This window comes from Peromyscus californicus, unplaced genomic scaffold (assembly GCF_007827085.1).
Source record: "Peromyscus californicus insignis strain IS unplaced genomic scaffold, ASM782708v3 Scaffold_20__1_contigs__length_68692818, whole genome shotgun sequence".
In the NCBI taxonomy this organism is placed as follows: Eukaryota; Metazoa; Chordata; class Mammalia; order Rodentia; family Cricetidae; genus Peromyscus; species Peromyscus californicus.
Genome location: NW_026294503.1, coordinates 48,866,327 through 48,887,773, shown reverse-complemented (window position 1 = coordinate 48,887,773; position 21,447 = coordinate 48,866,327). Strand labels below are relative to the sequence as shown.

Below are 21,447 nucleotides of genomic sequence, written 5' to 3'. Positions count from 1 at the left end.
ACTGGGAAGCCTGCTGCAGGAGAATGGAGGGTTCCAGGTGAGCCTGGGCCACAGAGTTAGACCAGCTTGGGCTATATAGCAACACCCCAGTCATGTTTTGCAGTGTGGAGAACATCTAGCATGCAGGCCTAGAGGAGAGGACACAAACCTATAGAGAAAGCTTCCCCACAGGCCCTTTTGACTGTAGGAGGAGAGAGGCAGAAGAGACTGAAGGTACATTTTTTAAAAAAATCATATTTATTGTTTTTTTCACGTTGATTATGAACCCTTTTCCCTTAACAGTTGTGGGTATTTTTGGTGTTTCCATTCAGTCCTGTGGACACACTCATTTGCATAAACACATCCATACTTGTTTTTAACAAATGAATGAGCTTTGCTACCTGCTTAGCAGGTCAAGACGTAGCTCCCCGCCCAATGGTAACTTCTCCACTCCGGGTGTTCCTGACAGTGCAGGGCTCCAAACCAGCAGGAATTTTATTTGCTAGGGTGGCAGGAATATTCTTCTCTGCTGATGAGAAACTTCCAGAAAGGGGCAGCTCAAGGCAGGGCAAAGGAAGCTCCTGCCATTTTTGGTTTGTTTGTTTATTTTTTGTCTTTTTGAGGCAGGGTCTCACTTAGCCAAGGCTGACCTCTAACGGCCAAGGCTGACCTTGAACCTCTGACCGTCTTGCTCTTCAGCTGGAGTGCTGGGATATGTTTGCCTGTCACACCACAGCTTATATGGTGCTGAGACTGGACTCACAGCGTCATGCATGCTAGACAAGCACTCTGCCAGTTGAGCCATGTCCCCATTCCCAGCTTGTCTTCTTTCCACAGTCTTTCTTCTGGGTAGCCTAGAGCTAAGCTTTACCTCTGAACCACATTCTCTCCCCCCAGAGTCATCCCCTGTCCAATCAGGATCAACCCTGCTGAGAGTATGTGCACCAGGGTGTGATGATTGTGTGAACCTGGGGTTCACTAGGACTCCAGGAAACTCCAACACGGGAGACATATACCTTCACTGCCAATGCTCAGGAGTATGAGCAGGTCCTTGTTTCGAGCTTTGTTTGTTTTTTATGTTCTAATCTCATATGTGAATTACAGGAAACACATCATACCCGCAGCATACACACACCTGAGAAAAGTGGATGCCTATCCCCATTAAGGCTGGTGGAGCAGACGGGAGAGGCAGTGGTGGTTGGTGACAGTACAGAGATTTGGAAACAGTGGAGAAAGCAAGCCAGGCTGAGGATGCAGAGGCAGAGGTCCACTGCGCTTCCTACCTGTGTTGTTTTGCCCCCACATACAAGAGATGTTATTTTAAGGCTAATTCTCTTCACAGCTCACTGATCATATGTGTGTTTATACAAAGTTCTTTTTTTTTTAAGATTTATTTATTTATTGTATATATAGTGTTCTGCCTGCATGTATGCCTGCATGCCAGAAGAGGGCACCAGATCTCATTATAGATGGTTGTGAGCCACTATGTGGATCAGAGAGTTGAACTCAGGACCTCTGAAAGAGCAGCCAGCGCTCTTAATCTCTGAGCCATCTCTCCAGCCCTATATAAAATTCTTTATAAACTATTTTAGTAAGAGCCAATGGTGTCCTTGAATGTAATAAGTTATCTTGTATTACTTCTCAGGGACAGCCACATCCCATCCCATTACACTTCTCCAACAATTTTCCTTACGAGATCGCCCAGTTTGAATTCCCGTTTCCAAACACTGCTGCCCTTGGCATCCCAGATCATTCACAGGCTGAGAGACAGTGGAGCCTCCTCTCTGGGTGAGCTCCCAAGCACCAACTTCACCCAGACCAAAAGTGGCTTTCTGAAGACCAAATCTTTGCCTTTGATTTCTCTAAACTACCAATTTAGCCCAGATCCTGTCATCCTGGGGTCAGAGGCATGAGGTCACCACACAGCACCCAGGGGCTCAGCTCCTGGAGAGTAATTTCCTAGACACCTCCACAAGCAACAGAACCCTTCCTACTGTATAACAGAGAGTATGACACCCCCACCCACCCTCCCACCATCCAGACACCGTTGCTCCAGCTGAAGGTCAAGCTGGGCTTTGGGGTGGAAGGCAAGGTGGCCTCAGCTTTGGCCCCTCCTGGACCATCCACAGGGGGAATGTCCAAGTTCATGGGAAGCAGAGAGACCAGCAATTTACAAACCAGCAGAGCTGCACTGGGGTTTGTGTAGCGATGAGTGGTGTCCATGCTTGGGTATTCCATGGTCACTCTTGGATGCCTGGGATCTGAATGGAAAAGAAGGAAGTAAGGTTGGAGGCCCTTCCCAAGGCTCTGAGCCTCCAGTACTGTCGGAATCTGGTTAGAACCCAGCCTCTGCTCAGGTCTCCTCTCGAAGATCTTCACAGGAACCTCCTGGGACACTGAATCCTTGCTTGCTGGGGCACGGTATTCCACCTGAGAAGTGAGTCTACAACATCAAAGGGATGTCACATCCTGCTCTCCATCCCCTTCCCTGCCTCCTGCCTGGGAGTCAAAGAGCCTGGCTGCAGACTCTTGCTGTGAACCTCCCTCAGCCTCAAAAGATCTAAGAGGGGTCCCTCCTCTGCTATGTGGGCTTAGAGTCTCTTCAAAGACCCCACCATGCTGTCTGTCTCTGGTGCTGGGCCTGAAAGCCCCCACCACACTGTTGCCCCCTTGTCCATCTGTCTGTCCATGGCATTAATAACTTGTAATAAACACCTTATTCGCCAGTAATCTATCTCGGTGTCCTCTTGAACTCCCCACCCCAAACCTATCAGGTACAGGGAGGATGGTGCCAGGCATCAAATCACCATCACATACTTGGTCATTGCAGGGGCAGCCCAGAGCCAGAGCTTCTTCCTGCCTTCAGTGCTGAGGTGACAGTCCCCATCTCCTAAGCCTGTGGCCTTCTCCACTGCCTGAACATCCCCCGTGGATATCCACAGCTTCACCCATTAACAAGCCCTCAATTGGACCATGGGCTTCCTTCACAGGAGCATGCTGTCCCATCAAGGTGCCCCTCCTGGACCCACTTCCCATAAGTCACTGGGACTGCCCCCCTCTTCAAGCTGCCAGGGGTCCTGCCCACAGGCACAACAATGCTGCTCAGTACCTTGATCTCCTCTGTCCCCTGAGCCCACAGCTCCTCCTTTCTGTCTCCACTCTGTCATTCCTCTCCCTTCACAGCCTAGGTGAAGGACCCCCAGGGCAGCAGATGTCCTGGGGTATCTATCTGGTAGAGTCAAGGCCTCCCTCAGGATGCGCCCTGCACAAAAGGGCAAACTCCTTATCACCAAGTCAGATGTTCCTAGAATGTTGCATGTGGCCTGGGCAGAAACCTTGTAGTGGTTCTGACAGGAGAGAAGCATTCTGAAGGGACAAGGGTGCTCCTTCCTGTGGCTCTCAGACCTTTGAAACAGTGAAGGCCAAGGAATTGGGATTTCCCCAGGAGTCTCCTGCTGAGGAGAGAAGGCCAGAATCTTGGAGGAGAGCCTGGAGCCGGACAGCAGTGGACAGGACCACACTATGACTAGAACTCTTAGCATACCTCTGTTTAAACTTAAATCTCCTGTCAGAACCCCAAAGGTTAACTTCAGGTGGAGCTCTGGGAACAACAGGGATGCCCATCTGGCCCACATACCCTGGGCCAAATTATTTACCTGGTTGAGGGGAGCAGACACATCGTCACTCGGGCACACACCTGGGAGGTCGCCCACTGCAGCCACTGGATATCATCAGGGAGGTCAGGGAGCCACATCACTAACCTGCGGGAAGGAAGCCAAGGACACCACCGTGCATGCACTGCACATATAAACACACATGCACACCTATCACATGCACACGGGTTTACTGTATCAGTCTGAAGACAAACCAGAAGAAAAGTCAATAAAAAGCACCCATCTCCCAACGGTAGCCTTCATCCACACGAGCTGCCACTGTCACGTCTAACCCCGACCGGATAAGCTCTTTAAGGCGGATCTGGCTGTCACCACATCAGTGAACCTTCTAAAATCCGTAAAGCAAACCAGGCCATTCAGGCTTCCAGAAAACTCCCAGGAATGAATGCGGAAGGCCTCAGCTCGGTGGGGTCAGTCGACCTAATTCCTCAAGGGCTGATGGCAAGTGCTGGCTGAGGCCTTGGCTCTCCACAGAGGCTAGCTGTTCATGGACACCATGAACCCAATGGTAGTACCATGGGGGCCAAAGACATTCGTAGGCTCTGGCAAGAGGCAGGTTGCTGGTGAGTGCCAGCCCAGAACAGGAGGCCCACTCTACAGGGGGTCACTAGATCATTAAAGCTGCCCAGGGATTTTGATGGAGAAACTGGAGGTGGGGCTGCTGCAGGGTGCTAAAATGGAAATGCAGGGGATGCACACAGGACTCTAGCTTGCTGCATGTCCTACCCAGAGGTGTGTGAGCAGACCTACCCAAATGGCAGGTTTGCCGTGGAGCAGATAGAGAAGCACGGAGGCAGACCTGGGTTCCATTTATTTCTTTTCACACAGGGTCTTGTTTTCTTGTCTGGCTGGCCTAGACCTCCTGGGCTTTTTAGCTTCCCAAGTAGCTGGGCTGCAATTGTGAGTGGCTGACTCGCCTAAGAGATTCTGTAGCCTCAGCCAGAAGGGGAGGAAGCCAGACATTGCCGAGCACCAGTACAACTGTAAAACTTGGTGGCATATCCAAGCATCCAGGAAAGACGAGGAGGTAGCCCTCCAGGGAGACCTGCCTCCTGCAGGAGTGGGCTGGTCAGCATTAGTCACTGCCTGGGAGCTGTGCTGGTGACCATAAAATAACATAAGTGGGGTGCGAGTTGGGGGGTGAATCATGCCTGACACCCTGAAAGCACATGAGAGGTTGAGGCAGAAGGCTGACTTGAGTTCAAGGTCAGTCTGGTCTACACAGTAAGTTCCAGGCTAGCTTGGGCTTCGGAGTTAAAATTCTGGCTCAGAAGTTTGTACACACGGGGCAGAGAGATGGTTCACAGGGTGAAGATGTTTTGGGCCATGTTTGACACCTTGAGTTTGATTTCCAGGACCCACACAATGGAAGGAGAGAACCAACTTTGGAAAGTTGTCCTCTGACCTCCACACATAGGCTGTGGCCTTCATGAGTACTCGCACAGATGCTTGACTTATGCTGCTAATGTTAAAACCAGAGAAAATGCTGGGTGGTGGTGGTGCACACCTTTAATCCTAGCACTCAGGAGGCAGAAAAAGGTGGATCTCTAATTTCAAGGCCAGCCTGGTCTACACAGAGAAACCCTGTCTTGAAAACCAAAACCAAACCAAATAAAACAAAAATAACCCGAAGAATGGGACTGGAAGGCAAATGTGAGGAGACTTCAGATTGGAGGCCAAAAGTGAAAGGTCTGAAAAAATGCAGAAAAGAGAAAGTTCCCGAGTCCGGAATCCAACCCAGAGACAAGGCTTTCACAAGAGCCCCAGGAAAAGGGGAGCAATGGCCATGGAAAAGAAGGAATTACAGACATAATTCCAGAAAGTCCAGTCCCCAAACCACAGGAGAGCCAGGCTTCGCCTGAGAAAGTGACAGTAGGTGGAATGAAAGACCAGCCCAGAAGGGCCAGAAAGACAAAGCCACTCAGCCACAGAGGAGGAGAACCAGGTGGAAGTGGACTCCTCATGAGGAATCCCATGAAAGCCTGGCTTGGGACTCGAGAGGACAGACTGTGGGTTGCAGGTCTTTGAGCAGCTGCCCAGCAGTCAGAAGTAGAAAACAGTGGAGGTTCTAGGGAGGCCAGCAGAAGTTTCCTTAGGGATTTGGTGTGGCTCCGCTTCGGCAAAACTATCGAGAACACCAAGAAAAAGACAGGGCCCAGCCGGGGTGGCACATACCTTTAATCCCAGCACTCAGGAGGCAGAGGCCGGAGGAGCTCTGAGTTCGAGGCCAGCCTGGTCTACAGAGTGAGTTCTAGGACAGCCAGGACTGTTACACAGAGAAACTCTGTCTCAAAAAACAGAGAGAGAGAGAGAGAGAGAGAGAGAGAGAGAGAGAGAGAGAGAGAGAGAGAGAAACAGGGTCCTAGGAAATGGAAGGGCAGGGCTGTGTGGTGGCCCTGGAGCACCAGTCCAGATGAGACAGGACAAGGACACCAGGAGAGGGCCAAGGCAAATGGCACAGCCAGAACATCCAGATGATGCCTCTCTCCCTCTCAGCCCCCATCTCTCTCCTCACCTCCTCTCTCTCCCTCTCTTCCTCCCCCCTCTCTCCTCTCTCTCCTTCCTCGTGGTACTGGGACTGAGGCATTGAACCACGCTAACTACCCACTCCACCACTGAGCTACATGCCCAGGCACATTCTGTTTTTGAGACAGGGTCTCTCTATATGTACCCCAAGCTAGTCTTAACTAACGCTGTGACCCAGGGTGGTTTTGAACTCCTGCTCTTCCTGCCTCAGCCTCCATTCAGAGTGCTAGGACCACAGGTGTGTACCACCACACCCAGGATAAAAATCTGAAACATTCTGAGTATTGGCATGATGCTCAAAACATTTCTGATTTTTTTTAACCTGTTTGAACTAGTTTAACTGGTAAGCCTATGCAAATACCCAGAATTCCAAAGCAACAACAGCAAAACCAAATCCTCAGAAGTCTCAAACACTTTGCTCCTAAGCATCTTGAGTAAAGGATGTCAGCCTAAAAACAAATCACTGTTGCCAGCTGAACATGTGGGCACATGCCACACGCAGGACCTCACTAGGCCTTCTGATTATCCTCTGCCCCAGGCAGGCTCACCTCTATTTCTTCAAAGGTAAGCTGAGGTGCAGAGAGGTACATTCATTAGTCCAGGGCCACACAGCTGTGGAAGGGGTGCAGCTAGGTGTTAAGCCAGAACAGTCTGATGGCTGAGCTGAGCTGCTGCCCCACTGTGCTGTTTGAGTGGGAGCCCCAAGTTCCAGGCCACCTCACTTCTGTCTCCTAACTGCTGACTCTGACTTACAGCATCCAACCATGGCCAGAGGGAACGGGCCTCTCAGCTCAATACTGTGATTCTAAAGACAGGCCCAAGGACAGCAAGGACCTGCCTCTAGGCCTGGCCTTCCTCCTCACCAGCTCAGTGACCATAGTGTTGTGGCCTCTACCTCTCCCTGCCTCAGTTTCCCCAGGGGATCATGAATGGCTGGACTAGGGCCTAGTTAAGGCCATGGCCAGCTCTATGAGTCTGCAGATGGCTTCAGAGCTTACACCATGTTGCAGATAGCCATGGCTGAAGGAAGGGGGGCCTCTCCCAGGGCTCCATCTTGTGACACATACAGCCCGCCTGGGCCGAAGCCACTGTCAGCTCACTGAACTGTCACAGCAGGCCTCGATGCTTACCTGTGGACTGTAGCAATGGCCAACTCCACAGGCAGAGTACAGGGCAGCATGATGTAAGACAGAATTCTGATGGGCAGGAGGTTGCAGGCTTTGCTCAGGTAGCCATCTCTGTCCTTAATCGCTTCACTCAGAGCTGAAAAGAGCAATTTGGAACCACAGATCTGTATGGCTCCTGAGAATACCAGGATTCAAAGCCCCTCTGCCCAGTAGGGCTCAGACCAGCTTTGAAAGAGAGGAAGCCTGGAGCCGACAGCCGGGCAGCAGTTCAGACGGGACACACTGCGGTTTGTGAGGTGTTCCTCTCACAGCCAGGGTGGTGCGAGGTCAAACACCAGCCAAGTCTGATGGTTCGGGCTTCTAATCCCAGCCCTTGGGAAGCTGAAGCAGGAGGATTTCAAGTTGGAGGCCAGTGTGGGCTACACAGTGAGATAGTCTCGGAGAGAAAAGAACACATGGAAAAGAGTTCCATCTCTCCCTCCCACCTTCCCCCCTCCCCTCTGCCGGCACATGTTTAGGCCTTTGGCTCTCTCATGTTTCCAGATGAGGGTGCACACAGCTTCCCAGCCACCCTTGGCCACACTCCTCTCCTCCGCTGCCTCTTGCTTCCTGTAGCCTGACCTTTGATCCCCCTGATGACCTCCTGACACCACCCACTGAACAGCTACTGCCTGAAGGACAGACACTGGGTTCCATTCATGGCTGAGTCTCTCTCGGGCCTGGCTGGAAGCTGTTTGTGGGCTAGTCTGTCTGACTTGGCACACCAGACCACGGTCACATGCTGCAGTTACTCAGCAACTCCTATAAACAACAAATGGTGACTCTTCACAGAGTTGGATGCCGGAAGGCCAAGTGTTAAGGTGTCAGCAGACACTGGTGTCCGGTGAGGGCCCAGGTCATAGATAGCACCTCTGTGGGCCGAAGTACCGGAGGATATTTCCTGGCCCTCTGTACAGCACCAATCTCATTTGGAAGGCCCTGCCCCCAGGAGTTGTCCCAATGCTTGCCTCCCAACACCACATCCCCTTAGGAGCTTGGATTTCAGTGTGAGAATCATCTGTGTTCTTGAGATAGGGTCTCATGTAGCCCAGGCTGACTCAGAACTCACTCTGTGGCCAAGGCTTGCCTTGAACCCCTGATCCTCCTGGCTTCACCTCCTAAGGACACTACCACATTAGGCTGTCAGCACAGGAATTTTGAGGGGCACAAACATTTACAACATGTCATTGTCCACTCGACAGCCAATGACAGCATAAATACATCACATGGAGGTAAAAAATGGTGGCTGAAGAACGAGGGAGCTAAGGAGAGACAAATGGACAACTGTGACCCCCCAAAGGCATTCTGAATGAAGAGTCGGGAGACAGAGGCTGGATCCCAGGTCCTCCCTCATATCTATGGCTCTAATGAGAGTTGGAGCCAGTAGGGAGGCAGCCTGGCAGGATGGGCCTGGGCCTGGCTGCTGGGCTGGAGCTTGTGTGGGTAACCTGGGCTCAACTGGATCAGCGTTCCTCCTGATCATGACCTCTAGGTACAGTGGCCAGCTTGTGCAGTAGATGGAGATGTCCTTATGGCCTGTCCCCATAATCCCAGAGGCTTCTTGCTGGAAAAGCGTCACCTTTTCCCCTCACACACAGCAAGTGGCCCAGTTGCTTACACTGACCATCGACTGGCACACCTTAGTCTCATCCCGCCCCAGTATAGCAGTACCTGTGCTGAGCTGGGGGGACAAGGTCTCCTGGATGCTCTCATCCCAGGGCACAGCTGTAAGGTACAGACTGGCTGGAAGCTTGTCCCCCACAAGGCTGCTGTTTTCCGGGCAGAGAGGCGTGGCTTCTGACTCGGTCTCCTCTGAGGACAGACTCAGGCCAGGCTGTGGCCCATTACAGATGCCTGCAAAGAACAGGGAGATGCCCATGAGGGTAGAGATGGGAGACCGCTGTTGTTTACCCAGCCACACTCAGCCCCAGGTGGCAGGGGAAGGCGAGCCAACACAGCAACTTCACGCCTGCTATAATCCCACACAGGACACATCAAAACTAGACGTGCCGTGCGTGCAGCCAGGCAGATGGGAGTGTGGTTCCTGCCTCACTCACTCGCTCACTCTCTAGATATGTGGGATTCTCTCTGCTTCAAAGTCAAACGCTACACCGAACAAATAACTCTTCTCCCGCAGGCCGAGCACTTTCCAAATCCCAGGCCCTGACCGACAGGCCCGTGGCCATTCAACAGCCACCAGAATCACCAGTTCCACTCGTCGGCTCAGGAGACACAAGCGCAGAGACTCATTCAGAGTCCCACAACCACTACTCGGCAGAGCCAGGTCTGGTGTCCAAGATGACACCCTTCCACCATACGGCTTCCAAGTACCGAGAGGCAGGCAGGGCCATATCTAGTCCTGGTCTGTCTTTCTCCCTCTCTCGTGATTCTTGTTTCTTTCCCTTGAGTCAAGGTCTCACGATATAGCTCTGGCTGGCTTTGACGTGGCAATCCTCCTGCCTCAGCCCTGGGACTGTAGGTCTGGGCCAACAGCCTAACCGAGAAGCAACACCTTGAAGGGTTTTTTTTGAAACAAATCAACGTCCTCCAATCCCAAGATGGAGTAGCATTTTGGATAAAGTAGCCAACCCCTCGTGTGTGCGCGTGTCTGTGTGTGTGCATGTCTGTGTATCTGCACCTGTGTGGAGTGCTGGGCACTGGCTCCCCTCACTATACTGCAGCTCTCTGGCTTGCCTCACTCACTTTAGCAGCCCTCAGTGGCTCCCAAGTCCACATGTCACACTTCCTCTGCCCTCTTTGTCCCTCCTTCAGTGTCCCCACCCTGTGTCACTCCAGCCCCACGGGCCCTCCTCTCACCACCTCTGGGAGCCACAGGCCTTGACTTCTGCTCCCGAGCTCTCCTACTCATCCAGGGCCCACACTCTCCAGGACATCCTTCTCTTGTTCAGGCCCTGACGATCTCAAGGGTCAGCCTGAAGCCTAGATCTCCCCGCCGGCTCGCCACCGCCCTTCCACATGCCCATCCCGCCTCTTCATGAGGCTGTGGAGGCTGCTTGCCATGGCCCTGCGGCCTTCAGAGTGGATGAACACGTCTGTCCTTACAAAAGGACCATCTCCTGTCTCCACAGATGTGCTTCAAACCCACACGCGCCAGGCACATGTTCTACCAACCCTCTTGTTTTTTCTTCCCTTCCCTTCTCTTCCTTTCTTTTCCTGACGGGCTTGGGTACTGAACCCAGTGCCCTCCCTATGCTAGGCAAGCACACTGGCACTGAGCTATAGCCCCAGCCTTTTTTAGGGAGACCCTATCTCAAGAACTGTTAAAAAATCAGGGTCTCACTAAGTGGCCCAGGCTGGTCTCGAGCTCATTTGGCAACCAGGGTAGGCCTTGAACTGCAGTCCTCTGCCTTAGCCTCCTGAGTAGCTGAGATGACAGGTCCACGTTACCAGGCCGAGCTTGTGACAAGGGACATGTTTTTTAAGAAGGACCAGCTTTCCTCACTGTGTGACTGTGGGATGTGCCCGCGTAAACTAAGGAAGTCATGATGTCAAAATACCATCCCACTGTGTGACTACATATACACAGCCCAGCATGGTCGCCTAGGTGAGCTTGGATGACTCAAGTATAGGGCCTCTTAGGGAGAAGACTCATCTAGTGGGCGGGCCCCGTCATGGGCTGGGGCCCAGATCCTGATGGCCTCATCCGGAAACTGCTCCCAAACCCTGTCACACCTGAGCCCATTACACTAAAGGCTCACAAAAGAGCTCAAAGAGAAAGAAACAAGCGGCCTGCAGAGGAGGGGCCCTAGGGTGGTGTCAGGCTGCCCAGGTTCAAATCCCAGCTCGGCCGGCCTCTCTTCTCCAGCCTGCATCCTATCTATAAAAGGGGCAAAGGCTTCCTATCCCATAGGGCTGAGAAGTGGGCAGAGTGAGATTATGGGGAAGGCCATGAGAATGGGTGACAGAACTGAAGGACTCTGCAGTCACCCCCAGGCAAGACCTACCGTTCTCTGCCAGGAACCGGAAGGCGTCCAGGTACCCTTGAAAGCACAGCTCTCCCATCACCTGTGAGCAAATCAGGCAGGTGAACCACACGGACCATGACTGCCATCTCCCCAGAGGACCAAGGACATCCAAGGCTTGGAGGGCCCCTGAGAGGGCCCATCTGATTCGGTTTCCCCAGGTCTCATTTCCAATGTCCTCTCCACAGAAACTCTGCCAGCAAGATCTATGTTCCAGGCAGATGGGGCCTGGGGCTGTCACTCTAGCCAACACGGAACTACCCTACCTGTCCCTGGACATTCATGGCCGAGCATCACGCTTGGTGAGCAACATCAGTAGTTCTCAGGACACCTGTGTCTACACAGTGGCTGCACTATAACACCAATCAGGAAAGGGAAGCTCTGAGTCTGGTGGCTCCTTGCCATAGTACAAATCAGAATCACGTTTAGGAACCAAAGTGAAAAAAAAAAGTTCTGGATCAGGGGCGTGGCTCAGCAGTGTAGCTCTTGCCCATAATCCACCAGTGAGGGCTAGGGGGAGCATGGCTCAGCTGTGAGGCCTTGCCCATAATCCACCAGTGAGGGTTGAGGGGGTGTGGCTCAGTGCAGTGCTCCTTGTCTGTCTTCCATCCTCAGCATCACAAAAGAAGAAAACCCAAATGTCTGGGGCAGTGCCCCTGATTCATTTTAAAATATTGTGCGTGTGTGTGTGTGTGTGTGTGTGTGTGTGTGTGTGTGTGTGTGCGTGTGCATGTGCGTGTATGTGTACATACAGAGGTCAGAGGACAATTTACAGGAGTGGGTTCCTTCTCTTGCCATATGGGTTCCCAGGAATGAATTCAGTCCTCATGCTTGGCAGCAAGCACCTTTACACACTGAGTCAACTTGAGGGCCCATGATTTTGTTTGTTTGTTTGTTTGTTTGTTTTTGAGGCAGGGTCTCTCTCTCTCTCTCTCTCTCTCTAACCCTGGATGTTTTGAAACCCCATATATAGGCCAACCTGGGCTTAAACTCACAGAGATCCACCTGCTTCTGCCTCCTGAGAGCTGGGATTAAAGGAGCGCAGCACCATGCCTTGGTTGTGTGTGTGTGTATTTAAGATTTAGTTTTTAATTATTTATACAGGTATGTTCATATGTATACAGAGGCTCACAGAAGCCAGAGGCACTGGAGTTACAGGCGGTTGTGAGCCCGATGGGAGTGTTAGGAATCAAATTCAGATCCTCCACAAGAACAGAGTATGCTCTTCACCTCTAAGCCATTTCTCCACTTGTTTTGTTTTTAAACATTTTTTAAAACGTAATTTATGTATTTTATGTATGAGTGCTCTGTCTGCTTGTATGCCTGCCAGAAGAGGGCATCAGATCCCATTATAGATGGTTGTGAGCTGTCATGTGGTTGCTGGGAATTGAACTCAGGACCTCCAGAAGAGCAGCCAGTGCTCTTAACTGCCAAGCCCTCTCTTCAGCTTTTTTTTTTTTTTTTTTTTTTTTTTTTTTTTTTTTTTTTTAAAGGAAGGGTCTTTTTAGGTAGCTCAGGCTGATCTCAAGGTCTCCATCCTCCTGCCCCAATTTTCTGGGTGCTGGAATACAGGTATGTACCACCCCTCCTACCCTACTGTGGGTAGTGCCAATTGTCAGCTTGACAGAATCTAGAGTCACCTAGGAGAGGGGCCTCTGAACATGCCTGTGGGAGTTTATCGTGATTGTGTTAATTGGGGTAGGAAGAGCCGCCCCCTGTGGGTGGCACCACTCCCTGGCTGGGATCCTGGATCTTGGAAGCAGAGAAGGAGAGCAGGGTTGTAGCACACATCCATCACTCTACTTCCTGACCGTGGACTCGATGTGAGCAAGCGCTCTAAGCTCCTGCCTGTGACTTCCCTTGAAACGTGAGCCTGAATAAACCTTTTCAGAAAACTTGCTCTTGTCAGGATATACAAATATTTTTTTTATCACAACAGGAAAAGAAACTTAGACACCATCCCCCAGCCCTGATTTTTTTAGACCCCAATTCTTGGAAGTGGAGTCTGAACTCTGGGTCAATCCAAGTGACCCCCAGCGGAGCCTGTGGGTCAGAGGGACAACAACCAGCTCCAGGACAGCAACATTTCTGAGTCACCATCATGGCACAGTCTATTCCTGTTGGCTCATGGAGGGACTAACAGGTGTCCCCAGCTATCCGGGAGGCAGACAGCGGCACCCCAGCACCCCACTCACCTTCACATCTGGTGGGAAGAGCGCTCTGCTTAGAAGGTGGAGGTTCCTAGTACAGAGGCGGAGACTGAGGTTGGTGACATTCACCTGGAAGAAGTTGGTGGACTTGACTTTGGGGCAGATGTCATGCTCGCCATAGAAAGGGGACACTGTGATGGTGGTTTTGGCATCCAGCAGGGGGACATTGTCACTCACACCTCCATCCACGTACCGCTGTAAGGAAGATGGAATGGATGATACTGTTTTCTGAGACACTGCAGTCCATATGGTGGCCCAGGGACCACTCTTCCCATGGCTTCTGACTGGCATTCAAGGTTGCTGTGTGCTGTGGCATAGGATGCCCACTGTGCACAAGTGCCAGGCAGAGAGACACATGGAGATGAGAGTCCACCCCATGTGTGCTTGTCAAGTCCTAAGGCCAGGTAGACACCTATAGGTGAGTCTCTATGTGCATAAAGGGGCTATATAAACTAGGGGTGCTATATGTCCTGGGCACAGAGTGTGATATGAACCCTGCCCCCACAGGAGACACATGGCCACAAGTTCAAATCCAGACTCCCGTTGCTGCTTGGGAGATCTGGGACAAGATATTTAATCCAGCCTGGTTTCCTGTAACATTTTTCTTTTGGGGGGGTGGTTAACCTTGAACTCATGATCCTCCTGCCTCAGTCTCCCGATTGCTGGGATTATCTGTGAAAGCCACCATGCTCATGACCGTCTTACGTAGTTAAGGCTAGCCTTGAACTCCTGACCCTCCTTCCTGAGGAAAAGCATTCTAGGAAGTCAGGGGACATCACCAAGATGCTCCTGGGTCCCTTCCACTTAATTCTGGAAAGATCATATGCCTACATTACGTCACAAGAAGACTGGAGACCAGTATCAGGAACCAAGATGTGCTTAGCAGCTAGGCTCCCTGGGTTATGCCCACAAAGGACACACATGTGGTACACACACATACACTCAAAAAACCAAAAAAAAAAAAAAAAAAAAAAAAGTAGATTGTTCCACTCTTGGTGTGCTGCACTTGCCTTTGAATCCCAGTACTTAGGAGGATTCTAGCCAAAGTTACATAGTAAGACCCTGTCTAAAAGATTAAAAAAATGAAATACACAGCTAGCCTATATTCCCCCTGAAAATCAACGACCTTACAAGAGTAATTTAATTCCTAAGCATCTTATACTTTAATTAGGCCACCAGGAGGATCCCCAGGGTGCTCAAGAGCAGATTAAGGGAGCCAGGCTAGTGTATCCAACAGACAGCAGACAGGGAGGTGGAAGACACTCCAGGGGTGGGTGTGAGTCTGTGGATCAATCCTATGGGATGCCTGGTATGGATTCTGTCCTCAATGCAGAAGATCCCAGCTCTGCAGTTAGACAGTCATGGACGCCAGAGCCCAGGTCACTGCAAAGGAGGCCTCAAACACTCAACTGTATTACCCTCCCCATCACCCCCCCATCCCCCCACCCCCGCACAGGTATACTTACCTCACCCCGGAAGGAAGGAGGGATTAGGCCAGAGAAGAAAGGAATGAAGCAAGAGCACACCAGGGCCTGTGAGGACAAAGAGGCAGGACAGTCACAGGGTGTAGCACCTCCCTGTGCCCTCTGTACTTCCCAAGTGAGCCCCGCAAGTGAAAGGCTCTCTGCACACACTAGGCTTTTGAACACCTGGGTTAATGACTGGCACTCAACACCTGTATTTGAGGCCCTTGGGTCTTATCAGCAATACTGGCTCCTTAACCATTTGCCTGCACACTTCAATCTTCTGTCCTCATCCCCCAGGCTGACCATGTGGTTGACTCGGTGGCATAAGGGGCTGGAACCATGCATCTCACCCAGGGGCTAGAGGAAGCACAGACCTGGGCCCTCCCTCGGGGTTCTCCTGCAGCCATTTAGAAGCCATGTGGACCCAGTGGTCCCGCAGACCACACTTTGAGAATCACTGTGCTGGACAGCACCGTGTCCACTGAGAACAGATAGGAGTTGGCAGTTCAGAAGATACTAGAAATTCAAGTGGAGCTGGGCGGTGGTGGCACACGCCTTTAATCCCAGCACTTGGGAGGCAGAGCCAGGTGGATCTCTGTGAGTTTGAGGCCAGCCTGGTCTACAGAGTGAGTTCCAGGAAAGGCGCAAAGCTACATAGAGAAACCCTGTCTCAAAAAACCAAAAAAAAAAAAAAAAAAGTCAAGTGGAAAATTAGATTGCATGAAGCTGCTGGCCACATGTGCAGCCTCATAGAAACACATTCAGTCAAACACAGTTATTCATTTAAGAACTATAAAAAGCCTGTGTGTATGTGTGTGTGTGTGTGTGTGTGTGTGTGTGTGTGTGTGTATGTGTATGTGTGTGTATGGCCCAAAATGGCATTTTGATATGGTAACTTATCTTCTCTATGCTAGATCTTGAACTAGAGGCAAATAAGAATGGTGCCATTCGGGAGAAGCTTCATTAAAAAGAAAAAAAAAACCAGCCTCACTGCATAACATGCATAGGTTGTGGTGTGAGGCACACCCAGGACCAGTTCTCTGAGTCTTGAAGGAGGAAGAGACACTTCTGTAAGGGTGCGGCTGCACAGCAGAGCACTTGCCTGGTATGCCCAAGGCCCTATCTGTTTTGAAATAATCTTCTTGTACACTGTGAAGATTCGTCACTCGGATTGGTTTAATAAAAAGCTGAACAGTCAATAGCTAGGCAGGATTTGGGGGTCAGAGAGGATGCTGGGAAGCAGAAAAGCAGAGACATGGTGAGTCGCCAACTAGATGCAGAGGAAGCAGAACATGCAGGAGAGGGAACAAGCCATGAGCCATGCAACAGCACATAAATTAATAGAAACAGGTTAATTTAAGTTATAAGACTAGGTGGAAACAAGCCTAAGCTATCGGCCAAGCTTTTATAATTAATAAGAAGTCTCTTTGTGGTTATTTGGGAGCTGGTTGGAGGGACAGAAAAGTCCACCTACATCTATCTTCCAGCCCCAGCACTGGAAAAATTAAGAGAATTAAAGAATGCTGACATAGTAGGGCTTCCAGCGGCTACAGACCAATTCGCTGGATGTACAGTGTTCACATGGTTCCGGTCCAGTGAGACAATGACAGTCCCGTACTGCTTTTTCATTTGACCACACCCAGAGAGGCAAAGGACTTACATCCACCACTTCATCTTTGGAATGGAAATCAGACACCAGCACATTCTCTCCATCCGACACCCTGGTGAGGGAGATGTAAACCTTGCCAGAAATGATCTGGTGGACATTGTCTGGGAGGGTCTCCTGGAGCCCATCTCGGACGCACTTGTTAATGTTGAAGAATGGATGGAGGGAGCCAATGTTGCGTCTCCTGGCTTTCCGCACAAGGTCCATGAGGATCTCCATGATCTGATCTGGGGACAGAAGACAAACACACAGAACAGGATATCATATTGGAGACCAGAAACCAGAAACCACACAGAACTCCTGAACTGTGGCTGGTCCCAATTAAGACACCGTAAAACACACCCTGTATTTTGGTAATGATTGAGCACATTCAAGGAGGCTACATTCCAAAGATTTACTAGGTGATATTATCTCTGTCACAGTGGCTTACAGTCATTACAAAGTGATGATATTCTGGGTATGACTCAAAAAAAAATCAATTTCACCCTTGTCTGACTTTATTCAATGGAGCAACTAGGAAATATAAGATTGGCCTGAATGGCGTGTGGTGTGTATTTCATGGATGGTGCTGAGCTAGGTCTTCCAGTAGCCTATGTATGTGAGAACTCCTACCTGCATGTCCACAAAGCCACAAGCCACCAACACATCAGCACCCCAGCCTTGGCACAAATGAACTGGGCATTAAAAGATACAGAAGAAATAATAAATAATGAGAATAACCTAAATGTTATTCTCAACTCTACCCCTTTCTGAAGAAAGCACTCTGCCACCTGTCCATCCTTCAGGATGCCTTTAAAATTTTTTTAAAAAATTAATGTATTTGTATCCATGTGTGGGCGTGAGCTTATGTGTACCACATGTGTGCCGGAGTCCACAGAGACCAGAAGAGAGCGCCACATTCCGAGGACCTAGAGTGACAAGTGGCCGTCAGTTGCAAAGTGGGTGCTGGGAACTGAACTCGAGTCCTCTGCAAGAGCAGTAAGGGATCTTAACCACTGAGACACCTCTCCAGCCACTAAGACTGCCATTTTCAAGGAGAGCAAAATTGACTTGCTTTTGGAGACAGAAAGGATTGAGTAAAATGACGTCTATAAAATGCTCAACCCAGAAAAGACTGCTGAAGTGGCTAGTCTCCACGTTAGGCTTTGAGCCCAGAATTCCCACACTGCAGTGGGTGCATGGCACATTCGCGTTTCATCCGGCCTCACTCTCCAGCCCGGAGCCCTTGGGCTAATCCACTCTGTCCTGGCACTATATATCTAACCACCTCTTCCAGCCCCAAGCAGCGCAAATCCTGAACTCCACAAGGACAGACATATCCCAGCCTCTCCTGATCCAACTCTAACCCTGACTCCCAGCAAACCCCTCCCCCTTGCTGAGCCTGGCTTGAGAGTGAATTTACGCACTACTGCCAGATCCTACCACCTCTTCTGCCAAGTCTAGCCAACACAGATGCCCCAAGGGCCTGTGCCTGTCACAAACTGTGGAAAATGCACCTTAGCAGCTCCCACCAGAGATAACCTGTAGCTCTGGCCTCTCTGTGACCATAGGACAGTCACAGGCTGCCCCGTCTTCCGAGCAGTTACTAACACCTTCTTAGGTGTGTTTCTCAACCTTCCTAAATGCTACAAACCTTTAACACAGCCCCTCATGTTGTGGTGACCCCCAACAATAAAATTATTTTCATTGCTACTTCATAACTGTAATTTTGCTACTGTAATGAATTATAATGTAAATATCTGTGTTTTCCGATGGTCTTAGGCGACCCCGTGAAAGGGTCGTTCGATTCCCCCAAGGGGTTGCAACCACAGGTTGAGAAATACTGCTCTATATGAAAGTAGGCATACTTCAGATTCCTGAGGTCAATGCATTTAAACCTTGTCCCAATAATTATCCATCCATATGGGGGCCCAGAGTCCTCCATGTAAGAAATGCTTTTGGGGGGTTGGAGAGATGGCTCAGTGGTTAAGAGCACTGGCTGCTTTTCCAGAGGTCCTGAGTTCAATTCCAAGTACCCACATGGTGGCTCACAACCATCTATAATGAGATCTGATTCTCTCTTCTGGTGTCCCTGAAGATAGGTCTCTCGTATACATTAAATAAATATATATATTGAAGAAAAGAAATGCTTTTGGTCAGTGCTGAAACCCGGGTGTGCAATGGCCATTGGGCTGGTCTAGCCTTTCCAGAGGCCACTCTCTCTGACCTTTGCTCTTGTCTCCCTCCCTCACTGGGGAAGACAGACAAGCAGGCACACAGCCAGCCAGACCTGCTTGTCTTCTAATCCCATCAGCTCAGGGTCTGCTCACTGATCCTATCCAATGGCAGAGCTCCGCTCATCAGCAGGAACTTTTCCTGTGCCTGCCAAAGTCACTCCCGGCTGGCTCTGGCCAGCTGAGCAAAGAGTAAAGTGTTGAAGAGGCCCAGATCAATGAGGGTTGATAAGGGGCATTATTGTGCCACCTAGGGACCTTTGGGTGTCAGCAGCTTCCCCGTGGGCACTTAGCCAGACCCTGCCCACAATCTCAAAAGCATCCAGCTGTGACACTGGGAAGGGCATCGCACCCTAATAGTTTAGGGGGTGAGAGAAGTAAATTCACCTCCTCTTGCTCGTGGATGCACGCATGGGCAAATGTTTAATTAGGCCAAGATTCAAATGCCCAGAATGTCACTGCCAGTGACACTGATCTGGGAGGGGCGGCTGGCCCAGGTCAGTGAAGACAGGAAAGGGTGGAACTGGACCTGTCTGGGAATCCATTCCAATCTCTAGGGAGGGTTCCAAATACTTTCCTAACGCACGCACCCCACCCCTAGCAGTCACCTCGCAAGGCGACCAGAGGGCTGGACTGCCACCTAGGGTTCAAGTCTGGGTACCTTCTGCCCCTCCTGGCGGCACCCACCATGGTACATTAGCTAGAGACACACAGGACAAACCCTTCGCGGCTCTGATGACAGGGACCGGAGGACCCCTGCGTTGCTCCCTGCACCTTCTTCCCTACTGATTCGGGATGGCCCAGTTGGCAGGACCAGTGGAGGGCCCATTTCAAACCAGGGCGCCAGAGCGGGCCGGGAAAAAGATGCTCAAGAGTCTCCTGTGCACAGCGTGCCCGCTGCCGCCCGCCCTCGAAATCCCACGCCGGGCCCCACGGCACCGAGAAAGGTGGAAGCTCTCTGGGCAGGTTCCTTCAGGCACCCCGGAAGGTGTCCCCGATTCCCTAGGTGGAGAGGCCCTCCCCGCACGCAGGGCCTTGGGTGGTGGCCGTGAACGCACCGAGAGGGAGTCTGCATACGAAGGCGACCGCGTGCAGTGCACCGGCCGAGCAGCCGAAGAACGTGCGCGCCTCGCCGAGGAGGTGCGGGGCGCGCTCGCTCAGACACAGCGTGGCCCCGATGTGGTAGAAGCCCAGGAAGCCGCAGCCGGCGAACGACAGACTCGAGCAGCGCTCCGGGTCGTACATGGCGCTCGGCGCTCGGGGTGGCGCTGCACCTCAGCTCCGCTCCGGGTGCGCAGCTCTGAGCCTAGGGAGCCGCAGCCACCTAGGCAGTCCTCGGATGACGTCACCCAAGGCCCCGCCCCTCTCGGACCATGCAAATAAGCCAATGGGAGGACCAATGGGCGTACAGGGCCCCTGCCCCGCCCCCGCCCTCGTGGGCTTTCCCAAACCCTAGGCTTAGATGCTTGATGGACAGAAGTGGCTCTTTTCTTTCAGGTCCTGGAGGGCACGCCCGCCCGTGACACTCTCTCCTTTCCTTTACTACACAGGAAATGCCACCATCTAAAAAGGACTTATTGTTTCCTTTATTTTCTTGTACGTTTTCTGTTTTTGCAGTTATTTATTTTGCTTTCTGTACGTTTTCAATTCATGGAGAGAGGTAGGAGATTTTCTTTTCTTTTAAAATACTAAGGAATTTTTTATCGTGTGTATTTTGCCTGCATGTATGTCTGTGCACCACGGGTGTGCAGTGTCCAGAGAGGCCAGAAGAGGACGTTAGAGTCCCTGGAACTGGAGTTACAGACAGTTGTGAGCTATCGCGTGGATGCTTGGAATCGAACTCCCGTCCTCTGTAAAAAGTAGTTGGTCTCTCAACCACTGAACCATCTCTCTAGCCCCTTGTTTAATTTTACAGTACTAGGAACTGAACCAGGGGCCTCCTGCATGCTAGACAAACGCTCTACCGCTGCATTCCCAGCCTCTTTTTCTTATGATATGTTGGCTCCTTCAGTTAGTTATTCAGTTGGCTTTGAATTCAGTCTTTACCCCAGCCTGGACTACAACTTCTGACTCTCTTGCCTCAGCTTCCTAAGTAACTAGGATAACAGGATGCCACCACCAGGCAGGGCCTGAAGTTTCCATGTCAAAGTTTCACTTAAAAATAAAAAATGTGGCCGGGCGGTGGTGGCGCACGCCTTTAATCCCAGCACTCGGGAGGCAGAGCCAGGCGGATCTCTGTGAGTTCGAGGCCAGCCTGGTCTCCAAAGCGAGTTCCAGGAAAGGCGCAAAGCTACACAGAGAAACCCTGTCTCGAAAAACCAAAAAAAATAAAAAAATTAAAAAAAAAATAAAAAAAAAATAAAAAATGTGATTGGAGGGTGCTAATGAAGACATGAGTTGGGGGAACTGGGAGCAAGATGATTTCTGGTCTTGTCTGTGCCTGCTCAGGCTTCTGACGGAAAGCATCTTTGACCAGCTGGCTTAGATTCTAAAAACCATATTTTATTTTATGTATAGCAATATAATTTGTTTATTACTCTATAATAGAATATCTTTTATTTAAA

General features: G+C 50.9%; 1 protein-coding gene across 2 annotated transcripts; it reads right to left on the bottom strand.

The window, feature by feature from the left end:
- Nucleotides 1-214: 214 nt before the first annotated feature.
- Pnpla3 (patatin like phospholipase domain containing 3) lies at nucleotides 215-20,214 on the bottom strand. 2 transcript variants are annotated; one of them, XM_052748513.1, is made up of 9 exons: nucleotides 19,942-20,212; nucleotides 16,665-16,897; nucleotides 15,005-15,070; nucleotides 13,524-13,733; nucleotides 11,311-11,371; nucleotides 9,017-9,199; nucleotides 7,310-7,442; nucleotides 3,636-3,740; nucleotides 215-2,240 (listed from the first exon to the last, which is right to left on the bottom strand). In XM_052748513.1, exons 1-9 carry the CDS (start codon nucleotides 20,126-20,128, stop codon nucleotides 2,150-2,152), a joined length of 1,269 nt encoding a protein of 422 aa, XP_052604473.1. In that variant the 5' UTR covers nucleotides 20,129-20,212; the 3' UTR covers nucleotides 215-2,149. The 2 variants fall into 2 exon arrangements, with proteins under 2 accessions (XP_052604473.1, XP_052604474.1); XM_052748514.1 differs by lacking the exon at nucleotides 215-2,240 and adding an exon at nucleotides 2,247-3,434 and having other exon boundaries at nucleotides 19,942-20,214.
- Nucleotides 20,215-21,447: the final 1,233 nt, after the last annotated feature.

Excerpts from the sequence above, each read along its gene's own strand:
- Pnpla3 (XM_052748514.1), bottom strand. The coding sequence starts at position 20,128 with ATGTACGACCCGGAGCGCTGCTCGAGTCTGTCGTTCGCCGGCTGCGGC. Across the intron at positions 9,200-11,310 it reads CCGGTTCCTGGCAGAGAACG|GCATCTGTAATGGGCCACAG; the intron begins GTAGGTCTTGCC and ends TGTTCTTTGCAG. Across the intron at positions 7,443-9,016 it reads GTCCCCCCAGCTCAGCACAG|CTCTGAGTGAAGCGATTAAG; the intron begins GTACTGCTATAC and ends TGCTCTTTTCAG.